Here is a 15,329-nt window from a genome sequence, read left to right on the forward strand (position 1 = left end):
TCCTTTCCCACAAATACCTCTTCCATATTTCATGGTTTTTTATAAGAAGGATTCATCTCCCAATACTCTTAGAAATAGCTGGTTTAGTTTTTTAATTTTTTTTAATTATTGCCCCAAAGGATGCTTAAGTGCTTTCCAGCATTCATATCAAATCGTTAGAATCAGAGAAGTGCTCAAAAACCTTAAGCAAAACTATAAGAATATACTAATAATGAATATATTTGAAAAGAGAAGGACCTTTTAGATGTGAGGAACCAGCAAATAAAATAACAATTTACTAGCCATGGAATGACCACACCACAAAAGACTTCAGAAATGAGAATTTTGATTCTGATAGTAAATTATCAGTAAGAGTAAGAATGTTTTCTCAGTTGAAATAATTTTCAGAAGCCTGTCCCATCTATATATTGTCTTTGGCAAGATTTGAGTTAAAATCTAATGCCAAAACCTTATGGAGGCAACAGTAATCCAGAACACAAATTCTGGTGTCAGAAATACCAGTACTAAAATGATGAATAACTTGATGACCAGTTCTGGTACTGAAATTTCATCTCCAACACATTTCTCTATGAAGGGAGAAGAAATGAGATTAAGTGGTTTGCCTTAATATGTGCTCCTAAATTCCTAATGGCAAAAGATTTTCTGATATTCCAATTACTGTTAAATGTTACTGCTTATTTAATTTTGTTTTGGTATTTTGTGGTATGTGTGAATTTTAACCTTTTTAGAGATTTAAAACAGAATGAATGGGGGAGAAATTGAACCGCCTCTCTTACGTTTTTCATTTTTCCCACTTCACACTCCTTTAGTAACAGTGCCTCTTTAGATAGTGTCAGATAATGTTAAAAAAAAAAAAAAAAAACCAAAAAAAAAAAAAAAAAAAAACAAAAAAAACCAAGACTATTCCATTTAATCCACTTAATGTAAAGATTTTTTTAATTAAAGATTTCCATCAAAATCTTTGGTTATGGAAGTCCTCTCTTCCTAACCTCAGGTTTTTGTAACGCCACAAAACTATATTTGGATGAATGTATCTGAAATACAAGCTTCAGCAACTCCTTAAAAGTTAGTGTCCAGCTCTATCTTTTGATTTTTCTTGTAGCCTGATGGGGTAAATTTTACTTTGGATGTACAAATAACTTTCTTATGGATTTTTGTTCTTTTCTTTTTGTTTGGGTTTGGTTGTTTTGGTGTCATTCTAGCAATTAGCTGTTGTGTCAAGGGCAGTTGGACTGAATAGCAAAAAAAAATCCCTTTAAGTAGCTTGAAAAAGATGTAGTGCAGCAGTGCACATTACTAATGCCTGGAGAACTTGGCTGCAAGCTTTGCCAGTCTGGGTTCTGAATTTACAGTGCACAGCTGCTGCATGCTGCAGCCTCTCAGCATTTTGTGCATCCTGAACAGTTTTTCCCTGCACAGTGCCCAGACGCTGCTCCTGTCTGGAGAGCTTAGCTCTCCAAAAAATCACATCTCCAATATTCCCTTTCACAAAGGTGTCAGTGAAGCCCCAAAATAACCAGATATACATTTGGTCCTTCCTTACCTGGTCACTCAAAAATTATTGATTTATACTCTTTTGTTTCATATAATTAGATCCAAATCCAAAATCTGTAATAGAAGTGGAAATATTCCAGGACATTGTTGGTTGAAGTAACCTTTCAACAGACACAAGTAACCACCACACCTCATAACTTTGAAAAAAAATCTGATTTTCTCACGGTGTAGACCCCATCCCTAATCCTCTTTCAATAAGTCCAGCTATTTGTGCTAGAGTAAGATAATACACAGCAGAATGTTTGATAACCATCAGAGGCAGAGTAATAATTCAGTACTTTTGAGCAGCTTTTGGAGGCAGAAAAGTCAACTTATCTTTCCAGGCTAAGCCTCTGTTACACACTTAGGAAATACATGAGATGTAAATTAAGGGTGTGACAACTTTTCATGGACAAAAAGAGAGAAGGAGTGCCCAGTAGCCAATAAATCACCCAAGTCCAGAATTTGCCATGTTTTATTCTTCTTGAATATTAACAGAGGTGGCTGGAAAAAGTTCCTTGCAGGAAAGTTTTACCTATGCTGCTGATTTAATCTAAGTGTTCTAAAATGGAGTTATCTTTTCATTGTTTTTGTTTTCATGGAGGCAAGGTGAATAATCTTCTTAACTTAATGGTCTGCTGTCAAATTTGTAGTTCTCCTTAAAATAATTAACAGAAAAGCCACACACTCACATGAAATTATTGCATCTGTTCTTAGGTATTTCAAGGGTAAAAATAATTTAAATAAAATTTGTAAAAATATGAAGAGGAAATATCATAAAATTAAACTGTTGGTCAAACTAGGAATATATTTTCTCAGTACTCTTGATCCATTTTAAGAAGCACATGGTAAAGTTTTCTGCACTCTTCTTAAACTAATACTATTTTGGAGACCAATTCTAATATTTTATCTGCTGTAATTTTCTCTCCCACTAATGCATACAGATTTATCAAGTTTTCCATTGGATTCAGAAATAGGAACATGTTCTTTAAAGGCATTAGAAAGCAGAATATTTTGTGCAATACTTTAAAATTCAAGTTGGAAAGATTTAAAGGTGTTTCTTTTTCTGTCAATGGTATTTTCCTAGATAAAGTAAACACAGTTTGCATGAACCAGAGAGGTAATAGAATAGATAATGACACTTTCTGCTTTGAATTAGATCCAACCATTTCAGTAGGGCGAAATTATCATTATCTTAAATGACTCAACTCATTTGTTTCTGGAATTTCAGAGCAGTGATTTGAAAGTTTTACATTTTATAAGGTCTAAAATTATAGCTAAAATTCAATTGTCTATAGCCTTTCAAAGATAAAAAGAAACAGTCCCACTTAATTCTCTATTAGTTAATATAAACTGTCTGGAATAAACAGGAAGCCAACTATAAATGCATTGTAACCACACTTTGAGTTTTACAGCAGCACTTGCAAAAATATCTTTTTTTCTGATAGTTTGGCTGCATACTTTGCTTCACTTCACAATTTATTTATTTTTTATAGTAATACAATATTTCTCTTCTTGGGCTAATGTTGCATATTTTACTACCTGGAACAGATGTGTTGAAAAGCTTAAAAGGACAGAAATACTTTTTTAGTGCAGTTCAAGTGTTCACATTATAAATGCAGGGTAGAAAATTCCTTGTCCCATTTTAGCAGGTCATTTATGTGGTGCGGCCAGATCACTGCAAAGACTTCCTCTCAAAATTCATTTGAGAATCCTTCAATCCTTTTGCATCATGGAATATTCATGGTCTCTCTATGTATGAGCTTCTCTGTTTGCATCCTGGTTTTTTTTTACATCACCCTGCTCACAGAAATAAACAAACCCTTGGAATTGAAAAAATTGAATTTTAATCAAGGGGAGTGAGGATTAAAGGCACTTAGATTCAGAAATCAAAACAGTCTATTTTGAGCCACGTGATATAATCATAAAGCTATGTTCCTGAAGTTTTTTAGGATGTCAACATTACAAAAAAAAATAATTAAGATACTCATAAGATAAGACAGAGATGAAAAGGCTGAGTCATTTTTAGGTGTGTTTAAAAACATATAGATATAATTACTAATTATAATTAGTAATATTATATATTACTAATATATTATAATTAGTTTATTAATATTTCCATTTTTGCTAATAAATTATCTCCAATTCTTTCTGAAGCCCATGTGAGTGACTCTTGGCTGTACATGTCCCTCTAGTGGCACCACGTATGTAACAGAGAGCCATAAAAGCTTAGTCCTGTTCCTCATTCCTAATCCCTACAAAAGTTAAAATCTGCCCACTAAACAAGCATAACGGTACTGAGCTTTAACCTCATTTCATAGTCCCACTAACAGTTCAGATTTTGTTCACATTATTCACATGATGCATCTTTAAGATTAATTTGTCTCCCTGAAAAATTAGCTTGGTTGATATTGCTTAGTATTTGGAACAAGGTGTGTCAGGTCACCATTAGTTCTGGAATATTAGGAAGGTAAGGACTCTGTTCTCACCTGTTTTTGCCTTCTGGTTATAAAATAATTTGAAATGGTTTTGTACTTTGTATTTTGAAAACTGCTTGTTTGAAGCAGTCAGAAGTAATAGATTTTTTTAAAGCAGCATCAGTGACAATATTTTATTTTACCTTTCTCATCTCCATGAGAACATTTGCCCTTAGGGCAAAACCCATTAACTTCTGCCTACTGTTAACTTTCAATATAGCATTAAGTAAACATTTCAGAATTAACAACAATCCACCTTGAAAAGATGTTTTAAAAATTCAGGCTTAGATATTAACAGCATCTGTGCCAGGATATTTAAAATTCTTGCTTGAGTTATTATGACTGACTGATTATCCCATGATCAGCAGTTCAAACAGATTTGCTCTCTTTCAAAGAGTCTTTTTCTCTTAGAAGCAGCTACATTTCCAAATTGAAATGTCTAGTTTATACTTATTTAATTGCTGTTTATTGCCTTTTAGTTCCAGTGATTATGGATGTCTTTCAAATTCTGGAATTAAATAAACATCAGAGATCAAAAGATGAGGTTATTCTTAGTGTGTAATGCTAAATAATAATGTAAGATTTTAGCTACTTCTTCAGTTGCTAGGTTCTCAGATGCAACACCTACCCTTTATTATTGTAGTTTTCTCCTATTACATCAGCAGTTGATGACTACAGTAAGTATATTTAGTAATTTTTATTTACAGAAATATCTTACTCGTAACAGAAATAGTGTTGGCATCTAGGCAGACATTTAAAAAAGGCTTTTTTTAGAGGCCATTGTAATTTATGTTCATTCTTACGTGATTATGAACAGTAATTATTAACAAAGCTGACAAAGTGTTTAAGGTGATTCAAATGAAGAGATTTCAGGAATCAAAGTGCAACAACTTCTGTGTTGAACATATGAGGCTTAGGGGGAGGTTTTAATCATCTTTTAAAGATAAATTATCTTTTTCAAGCTCAACTGTCCTACTGGAATGCTGGCAGTTTTCCCTAAATTCAGTGGACAGGATGGTCACAACTGATATGCTTTGTTGAGAATTGTGGATTGGAGATAAAATGTACAGAACAAAATGTTGACAAACACAAGTTCCTCAAAGACTGTGAAGAACATTGTTTACCCCCAGTCCCTCTGAGCCCTGACAGGATATTTTCAAATAGCCCATGGACATTGGTGATTTTTATATAGCTTCCACAGCACCACAGTAAATTATACTGTGGATAAACCCTGGTGAATAGAAGCAACCATCCATCTAGCAAGGAGGTGTCCAAATCCTGTTCCACGTTATTAGCAAACACTGCAAGGATTAGAAAGAGGCAGCCAGATGAAGTTGTGGCAGGGAAGGATCTTGGCAAAGTCAGGCAGAAGTTCTTAAGTTCTTAGGAAATAATGAATCACAGCAAAGATGAAGTCACAGACACCTGTGTAGAGGAAATCATTGGAAGCAGAGAAGTTTTACAGTTTGAAGTAAGCCCTCCAAGGGGTTGGTATCACAAAATTGTCATAAATAACTGAGATTTTAATTTATTAATAGTAGTAGTATTATTGACTTCTTTGCTAAAAGATAACTAAGCTCTCTCACCTAAATTTTTAATAGAAGATACATTTTCTTGATTGACTTCCTCTTAGATCTGTGACTTTACAAGAATGTGCTGTAGTAATTCTGGGGGGTTTGTCCTCTATAATGATATACTATGTGATAAATTTCACCTCCTTTGTACCAGATTTAACATCAGGGTAATTGGTTCTTTTTGTTATTTCTGCTCCCAATTAGCTCTGACTGTCACATACACCTGAACAGAGCTAAAAAATAATATATTACAATGGAAAATGGCATCTCCTTTTTATTCAGAGCAATCCTCCTGTTCCAAAGACCCCTTACAGATCTGTCCTTTTAATTTGGTGGAAGTTGAAGGAAGCAAACCTGCAATCTGACACTGTACCACAGACAGTTGATCAGTGTGGGTCAAATTAGAAAATGTGTAGCCATTTCTTTCTCATTTACCCAAGTTTTAGCTAAAATCATAATGGCTTTGGCATTGAAAAACTCTGGAAGGTCTTTTGTTTCTTACTTCCCAGCAGTAACGTGCCCCATTTTTCCTTAATGTTGTGTGTGATCAGTCAAGCAAGAAATATATTCCAAAACTGTATTCTCACAGGAAAAAAAAGTACTTAGAGGAAAGGTTATAGAAAGATGGATGGGAAGAAAGACACTGACAGTCCAGGAAAGGGATCAGACCTTTTTTAAACTTTCTGACCTTTGGTCACTCCCTGTTTTATCCATTCCTGGCAACTGCAGCCTACATGATCTCTTCAGCTACCTGTGATTATCACTGACTTCAGTGACAGTGTCACAGCAAAGGGTCAGGACAGAATCGAGTTTGTCTTCCTGAAACCCACACAGCAAGTGATGCTGGCAATACTTTGCTGTCTCACTTGATTTTAGAGCCCTGAACACTCTAATCCTGGGCATTGAACGAGGCAGAGATCAGGCACTAAACTTATACTAGCAAAATAATAAATTTACAAATGTTTATTTACAAGACTAATGCTCAAATCTTTATTTTTAACAATTTAGTTCTTGTTGCTTTGACTGAAATTATTTTATTAAAGTAAAAATGGCATTTCCAAGGTTTTATAAAATAGCCTTTCAGGCATATAGCAACATTCTTTAACAATTCCCTTAATTCTTTATCATGAACAGTTCTTGGAACCTCATCCTTGTACATATCTGTTGATCACAATGTCCCAACCCAGCATCTAATAATGGAAATACCTCATTTATAAAAACCATAAGAATGCAAAAAGCTGGGAAATTCATATATGAAAATTATGGAAGTAGCTAAACTTTGAGGATGTTCCTTCAGTAGTACATATCAGTATGCAATTTGTTATCAACTTTGTAATCTCTAAAATCTAAAAACCTTTAAACACACATAAATAAGGATTTAATGGTCTGTCTGAAGGAATAAACCCATGTCTCCTTACAGTTATGTGCAAAATTCTGTGGGACATCCAAATGCATTCCTCAAATATTCAATAAATTAGTTGTCATTGATGGTGGAAGGCAATGTGATGTCCAAGCAAAACGGTAATTTTTAGACCTTCTGACACTAATGAACATTGTGTTTAAAAGCGTTAGATATTTTGTGGATATTTTAAATTATTAAATTTTATGACATATTGCCATTTTGCAAAGTTTGCATCTCCATTCCAAGATGTCTTTTTCATGTTTTGAGGGCAAAGTAAAGGCTGCCTGAGAGATCCAAATTCACTGAAGTGACAGTGACTGGCTGCTTCCTGTATGTCAGTGTGCGTGTGTGTCAAGGACAGATGTTTTCAGATCTGGGATAGTCCGTTTGATGCCGATACTTTTCCCAAATTAGTTACAATATTTGGTGTAGAATTTAGCACCAAATGATTGCAGCAGATTAGTTAGGTGGTGTGATGAAGGACCTTTGCATATAACTGAAAATAATTAGATTTATCATTTCTGGGAGTTGTTCAGATTATATCACCTCTGTTGACACAATCTTCCCCCTGTGCCTCATACATGATGTAGTTATTACATCCTTTACCAGTTTTATATGAGAACTGGTTCTTGTGGAGGAGGTCAGATCAGCTCATAAAGTAATGGATGTATCACTCACATCACACCAGTTGGTAAAATCGTGCAAATATGTACAGGAGTCACTGTTCCACCACAACATTAATCTGTGGTAATGGCAAACACATTTGCTCAGGTGCCTGAAGCAATTCCTGCATTAAGCTGCAGTTGGATAAGAGCAAAATGATCCATCTTTATATGCCTGGTTGTTTGCCTTTATTGTTATTTGTACTGAGCCAGTGTCAGTGCTTTCTCATTTTCATGTACAAGGCAGAAATACCAAAAGGGAAAAACAATCAGGGAGATTTGAATCTTTAAGTACACACAGTAGTAGTTCAAGTAAAAGAGTATATAGCCACAGGGTTTGATTTCAGAAGCAATATCTACTAAATGTGGAAATGTTTCCATTTTTCTAAAGTATTATAAATCTCAAGTAGGGTATTTAGATACAGACAGCTCCAATTTGTCCATAGCTAACACCATACAAAAGCAAAACTCCAGTTTTATCAAAACCTACATGAGGAATTATTATTTCTGAACTCACTTTTGGTTTCACCATTTATATGGATATGGTATAAGTTTTAAGTTCTTGCCTCCTCACAAAAGGGTCCAGATTTAAGTCTCTTGTAAAGTTGTAAATATGGGGGGAGTGTGTTAAGTTTTAGCAATAATATTTCAATGGAAACCTCAAATGTATAATTATTAACCCGTTAATTAAAACTGGGCCTATAATCTTTTTAGTGTCACCCAAAATGTTAACAGCATTATCATTTCACTGTCAGTCATGGTCGTATTTACTACCACTTCTAATGGCAAAAAAAATATCATACTGCAATCATTAAATGGAACATGCATGTTCTCAGAACCTAAGAGGATTTAGGTGCTGTTAACCCTAAATTTTCTAATTTGCAGGAGATAAGGAGTTATAACACAACCTTGTTGTGTGTCCTGACTTCACCATCCCGATACCAAAGGGACCTTTTGGATAGAATGAGTAGAATCTGGTTTACTCTCTAGTAACTACAAGGCTTTTGCCTCCTTTTTTCCAGAACATTTTGTTTATTTTATAATTGTGAGACCTAACTCAATTTGCAATCACTGAGCTGGAATTATTTAATTTAGTGAGATTGATAAAACATTTCTATAAAAAGTTTACTTGTTTTGGACTTCAAAGTTTGATTAGTCTGTAATTCTGGTCTCTCTTGCACTTTAATTCAGATGCTACACATTCACATCTACATCTCTGAAAATACCTCTGCCAACACCATCAGGAAAAGTTTGGCTCCTTCACTCTCGACAAGGCCAAAATATTTACTTTTTGTGGTCTAGATGTTCCAATCCTCTCCTCCAGAATCTGTGATTTAATTAATTCTTCTGTTTTTATCTGGAATCCCTGTGCTTTGCCACAGCAAGATTACACTTGCTAAACTTAAATATTGAAAATATTCTCTGCCAAGCAATTTGTTATTCTTGAAAGATTTCCAGGACAATTTTATTAATATTAATCCTCCTTCAAAACATGAACTTAGACTGTATCTACTGCTTTGCCTATTTATGGAAATAATCAGATTTATTTGAAGAAATTGCAAGTGAAAAGCATGGAAACTAACTTGTTTGTAACACTGCTTTAGAATTTGGATATATTGTTTATTTTATAAATTAATAAGGAAAGGTAAAAGGAAATACTGGAATTGAAGAAGTGTTGGCATGTGGGTATTTCTGCAACATCAATAAGTAAAGTTTGAAAAATGCCTACAAGTTTTTGTACATTATATAATCTAACCTTGTTATAGTGAAAAAATAATTTGAGGCATTTCTAAGCCTGTGCCTGTAACAAGATGGGGATGAAACCATACTGCACCTTTTTATCAGTAATTTCCCCAAAACATGGTTTAGTCTAATTGGTTCATTTTTGCCTAATTAAATTGCACAGTGCAGTGTGCTCACTAATAGGTCAGAAAAGGTGCAAACCATACAGAAGCCAACTAAAAAGAAAAATGTAATCTAGGGAGAGAACTTAAATAATTAACAGGCAACACTTGGCCAATGACTTTCCTATATGTGTAGGAATCATTGCCTACAACAAGTGTTCTGCAGCACTGTAAATTCATAACTGAAGTGTTGATATTGGTTCTATAATTCAAATAATATTGTAAATTCAGAATTCAATTAGCTATTTAGCCTACTTTTGGTATTCTTGTCTTTCTAGAAGATTTGTTGGGATAGTAAATTTTCTTTATAATTCTCATACCTTTTCTTTCTTTATTTTTTTCTGTATCCACAATAGGAGAGGAGATAAGCCTCAAAACTTACTAAACTTCTACTTTGCTTCCCTTGATGTGTGATAGAAAATTGTCAAAATCTGCAAATACTTAAAATCACTTCATGTGAATTGCTGCACATACCATGAGCATATTTGGGGACTATTGTAGGAAGAACAAATATTGATAACAATCTGGTGTCAGGCTGTCATTAAACACACTAAAAAATAAGATGTTGATAAAGTAAAAGACCTGCTCATTCAAACAACAACAAAATGTGTTGTTGTTGTTTGAATGAGCAGGTCTTTTACAACAACAAAACAATTCTACAGACACAAGAATATAATGTATAACAAAATGGAATTCACTTTCAATGTTATGGGAAAGTGTCATTTATGACTGAAAAAAAGAGATACTATTGGAAGGTTCATTTCTGTTACACTGCCAAATCAGCAGTTTGTTCTATTCACTAAAAAAGCTCTTGCCTCAGACTCCAGGAGATCAATAATACATTGTGTTTTCCTTAGGATACAGGTTGTAGTTAAAGTCAGCAACTGTGAGTGCTACTCTTTAAAAAACCCTAATGCAGGTGTCTTGGTGCAAACATCACAGCATTTTTAACATCAGCAAATCTAATGAGTGCTGCATGGAAATGGTGTTTTAAGTTTAGTGTAAATCTGTTCTTGGTCAGTGTTCTAATTAAAATGTTTGCTTTGATCACATTAAAACACAGAGAGTAAAGGGTGATGGTTCAAAGGACTAATACACAATACAACATTATGAGAAATGTAAATGAAAACTTAACGGCTTTTGGTTTTTTGGTTTTTGTTTTTTGAGAAAGTCAGAGTTTCATTGTAATTAACAGCACTAAACATAAATCATGCATAGTTAATTACACAAAGAAAAAAGGGCAACCCATTATGTGTAATTTATATCCTATATTTCCTGTTTGTTTGTTTTTGTTATTAACAGAAAGATTATCCCTTTATTTAAGAAAATAATAAAAATAAACCATATGTTTTTCTGTTCACAGGGCAGATCACATTTTGGCTTGTTTTAAGAATGGTAATATATGGAATTCCTTGCTTCTACAAAGACATGCTCTCCAGAAATCTGAGGATGAAGGTATTCAAACTGTGGTTCCCCTTCTTTATCTTACCTGGTGCAATCATCCTGTTTAATACTTCAAAGTTTGTTATACAAAGTGGCATAAGTTTCAGGGGGAAAAAAGTAAAAGTAGGAATCTTTTTTTTTTTATATTTAATATTTTGCCATCCTTTATTGCATTTAGTATGTTTGCATACATCTAGAAAAGCACAATGGTTAAGATTTTATTTGGAATTCAGAATAATACACCAAGTTATAAAAATTAATCTGTGTGTAGATGAATGAGCACTGTTCTTACAAAGTTGTTCCCCTGGAAATCCTGTTAAAATTCAAATTAAAAGCTAGTGCAAGGACACTGTGGAGGGAATGCCACCCATCCTTTTCAGCTGTTTGGTTCCCCAACAGTTTGCTGTGACTTGTGGAGTTCAAGGCTGGCAGGAGGCAAAGCTGTGAGAGGAAACACACTCATTTTGTCTGTGCTCCTGTCACATCTCTCCCTGCCTCCTTTTTGTATTCAGCTGTAGTCTGGCACAACTTGTAAAAGCAACAGGAATGGGAAGCCAGACCTTCCAAGCTCCTTGAAGAGGGAATTGCCTGCCTGATGCGCACACAGGTGTACGTGAGGATGCACAAGTGCTCACAAGTGTCTGGGGAGTGCCTGCACAGACATAAACACATAAATACACACATAAACACGTAAATACACGTGCTGTTGGGGTTGTCTGGGAAAAGCCTGGTGTAAAACTCCAAATCTGTACCATGCAACAGCAGAAGTGAGGGAAGGAACCTCAGTTCACTTTTGCTGTGCTAATTAATGGGCCTTTCCCACTGATGGGGGAAAAGGTTTTGACTGCTCCAAATGACTCATCTTCACCTGGGGCCCTTTCCACAGGATATCCTGCATTAATATTTTATGGCAGTCTGGCTGGGAAGCATCCTACTACTCACCCAGGAGCTGCAAAAGAATTGAAGTCTGAATTCTCACCCCTTACCCAAAAAGTGAACCTTCGTAAGTAGTTTGTGCTACTTTCCTTTTGGCTGTGTTAATTCTAAACCAGAACAGTGTTGAGACTCATGGTGTCAGAATAGTTTGTGTTGGAAGGGATCTTCAAAGGTCACCTAAACACCCAAACTCTATAAATTTAACTTTCTCCTTTTACCTGACCTTGAACCTAAGACAAAATATTAATCACTCTTTCACTATTTTGAAATATATCCTCAAGCTTTTCTTGTTGACTTTCTTTATGAGTAAAAGTTTTCCTTATAGATCATTGTAAACACATACGAAATATTGCAGTGTTGGAGGCTCACTGGACTCTTTGAAGATCCTTCCAAATACCCACAAATAAGTATTTCTGTGTTGCCTTTGCTCATTGAACAACTCCTCTAAACATTGAACAACTTTCTCTAAAAATAATCCTTGAATTAATAACTTTTAAAATATTCTTTATTCTTGCATTACAAAGCTAAGTGTTCTCACACAAAGCTTCTCTGAACATCCATTTAGGTACCTCAGCAGAAACTTTGCTATTCTCTGGTGCAGACTCCTGTAGCTGCATTACCCACTCACTTCAATGGAATTTTTGAACACTGGAAAGCATTGGGAATTAACTTTTTTTTTTCCCCTCTTGCTTGTGGATTTAGACACCTGGTTTGATTCCTATTCAGAAATAAGGGTATCAGTATCTTCCTTTGGGTTGGTTTTGTTTTTGTTTTTTTTTTCCTCCCTGCCTCTGTATTAGAATGATGATGATAATAATAATAATGGTAATAATAGTAATAATAATACTACTACTACTACTACTAATAATAATAATAGTAATAGTGCGACATAGGCCAGGATGTGGAGTGTGGCGGGAGTGCGGCACTTCCACAGGGCAGTGCCCATCGCAGGTGCCGGCGCACCTGCGCAGGGGGGATGTGAGCAGCCGGCAGATCTGATCTGATCTGATCAGATGAGCACACACACACCGAAGGCGGCTTCCCCAGCTCTGCACAACCTCCTGGTAGCCGGCGGAGAAATTAATTCAAGGAAAAGAAAGAAAAAAAAAAAAAAAAAAAAGAAAAAAAAAAGAGTAAATGTTCCAGGGCTCCGGGGATGCCCGGACGCGGCCGGCTCACACTCGTTTGTCCCTTGCATGCCCCGGCCGTAACTTTCCGGAGCAGCAGCAGCGCAGCGCGGCCCCGGGCGCGTCCCCCTGTCCCGGTAGCGGCGCTGCCACCCGCGGGTGGGGCCCGCACCCCTCGGAGCGGCGGCCGCGGCCCTTCCCGAGCGCTCTGCCCGTGCCTGGTCCGCGCACCCCCTCTAGCGCCGAGCCCGCCGCACTCGGCCCGTGCTGCCGGCAGCGCCGAGGCGAGGGGGCGCTTCCCGCGCCCGCCTCACGCACCGCACCGCGCCCCGCGCTCCCCTCGGGCGGGCGGCTGAGGAGGGGCCGCCGCTCCGACGCTCTCCTTCCATCCCTCCCTCTCGCCCTCCCTCTCTCGCTCCCTCCCCCGCTGCCCCCGGGCGCGCCGGGCCGCCCGCTGGCTGGCGGGGCGCGAGTGCCGGAGCGCCCCCGGCGCGGGGCCGCGCGGGCTCCCGGCGGACCCGGCACCCGCCGGGCTGCGCTCAGCGGGGCGGCCCCGCGGCCGCGCCGGAGGAGGGGGCGAGCGAGCGCTCCGCGGGCGGCAGGGGAGCGGCGACACCAAAAAACTGCAGCCGGCAGCGCGGCACGCAAATCAGGAGGGAGCAGCGAGCATCACACCAGAGCCGCCTGGTTTCTGATTGCTCCGCGGCAGAGGGGGAGAGACAGAGACTGACTGAGAGGGGCGAGCGGCAGAGCCGGGCACGGCGGCGGAGGGTCGGGGATGCCGCCCCGCAAGTTTCCTTGATGCACTGGGGAGCGTGAGGAGGAGTCGCCGACCCTTGTCGCCCTCGTCGCGCTCCACCTGGGGAACCTGAAGCCCCTCAGCGCTGCCTCCGGCCGGGGATGCGGGGCACCGTGAGGCGCGGCCGGGGGAGGAGGCTGCTGCCGCGCCGGAGGCTGCTGAGGCTGCCAGGGGCGCTCCTGCGGGGCTGAAGGTGCCACCGGCCCGAGCCGGCGGAGGGAGCGGGGCGCGACCCCCACCCTCCGGCCGCCACCGCCTGGAAGTTGCCGGAGCTCTCCCCGTGCCCAGCGCCGCCGCCCCTCGCGGCAGGGCTGCAGCGGGGGTCCCGGCGCCCTCCGTGCTGCCGCCTGCCCCGGGAGCCCGGCGGTGGATGCGCCCGGCCCGGCCCGCGCAGCCCCGGGCGGCAGTGCCGGCAGCGCAGCCCGGCGGGGCGGCGGCGGACCCCGGCGGCCTGAGGGAGCACGGGCAGCCTCGGCGGGCCGAGGTCGCGGGGCGCTCGGCGGGCACCAGCCATGGGGTGTAGTGAGGCGAGGGCACTGCTCTGGAGAGTCGGCCTCCTCCTCCCCCTGCTGACAGCGCGCCCCGCCGCCGCCGGGCACGTCGCCAGCAACCACGGTGAGTGAGGGCGGCCGCGGGTGCGCTGCGGGCCGGGCTGCCCGCAACTTTCCGGCGGGCGAGGGCCGTGAGGGCATGGATGGAGGGAGGGGTCCGCACCTGCGGACGGGGATGCGGGACCACGGGGAAGCGGGACCGGGCGCCTCCCGGCGGCCAGCCCTTCATGCCGCCCCCAAAGTTGGGGGTTTGCGGCCGGAGGAGCAGCGGCGCTGCGCTGCCGGGACCCGCCGGCGATAACTCCGCGGCTGCCGGGAGCTCTGCGCTGTGCCCCGGGCACCCTCGGCCGCCGGGGTGTGCGAGTGAGAGCAGGGAAGCGAAAGTTGCCTCTCGGCGAGGTGGAGCGCTAGCATCGTTTTATTTGAAGTGTGGGTTTAAGGTTTGCTTCAGTCCTGCGGAACGCAGATCCTGTAGAATGGGTTTGAGAGGGCTCATCGCGCCTTGGGGGGAAATGCTGCTGGTGAGCGAACTGTTCAAAGGTGCCTGACTGCCCTTAACACTTAATTTCTGCATACTCCGCGCTGATTGTCTGAAAAACACACATTTAAAAGCTTTGTAACAGGTGCATGCTCATCAGGTCGCACCGAAGACGGTATTTTAATTCTTCGGGTTGTAAGATGTGCGTTTTAGAAAATTACCTCGGGATTAAGAAGGGAAGCATCCTGTTAATAGGAATAAAAATGCATAGCACGCCCAGAGGATACAGTATTTTGTTAGGAAGAACTAAAAAAAAAGAGCCCAGACCTGATTATGAAACATCATGTTTCATGTTATCAAGCATCTGGATAGAGCAGAGAATTTCCTGAACTGCTTGTTTTATGTACATCTGTCTATTTCAGTTGCAGAGGATGCATCTATTC

General features: G+C 40.0%; 1 protein-coding gene across 2 annotated transcripts in view; it reads left to right on the forward strand.

Moving 5' to 3' along the window:
• The window catches only part of EPHA6 (EPH receptor A6), a 597,075-nt gene that overhangs the window by 219,295 nt on the left and 362,451 nt on the right, over nucleotides 1-15,329 (forward strand). The window contains exons 4-5 of one of the 2 annotated variants that reach the window (XM_059493881.1): nucleotides 10,916-11,007; nucleotides 11,882-11,998. In XM_059493881.1, the coding sequence (XP_059349864.1) occupies nucleotides 10,916-11,007; nucleotides 11,882-11,998 (209 nt within the window). Of the gene's footprint in view, nucleotides 1-10,915; nucleotides 11,008-11,881; nucleotides 11,999-14,290; nucleotides 14,473-15,329 lie in introns of those variants that run through there. The other variant, XM_059493882.1, reaches the window with a different exon arrangement.

This window comes from Ammospiza nelsoni, chromosome 2, assembly GCF_027579445.1.
Source record: "Ammospiza nelsoni isolate bAmmNel1 chromosome 2, bAmmNel1.pri, whole genome shotgun sequence".
NCBI lineage: Eukaryota > Metazoa > Chordata > Aves > Passeriformes > Passerellidae > Ammospiza > Ammospiza nelsoni.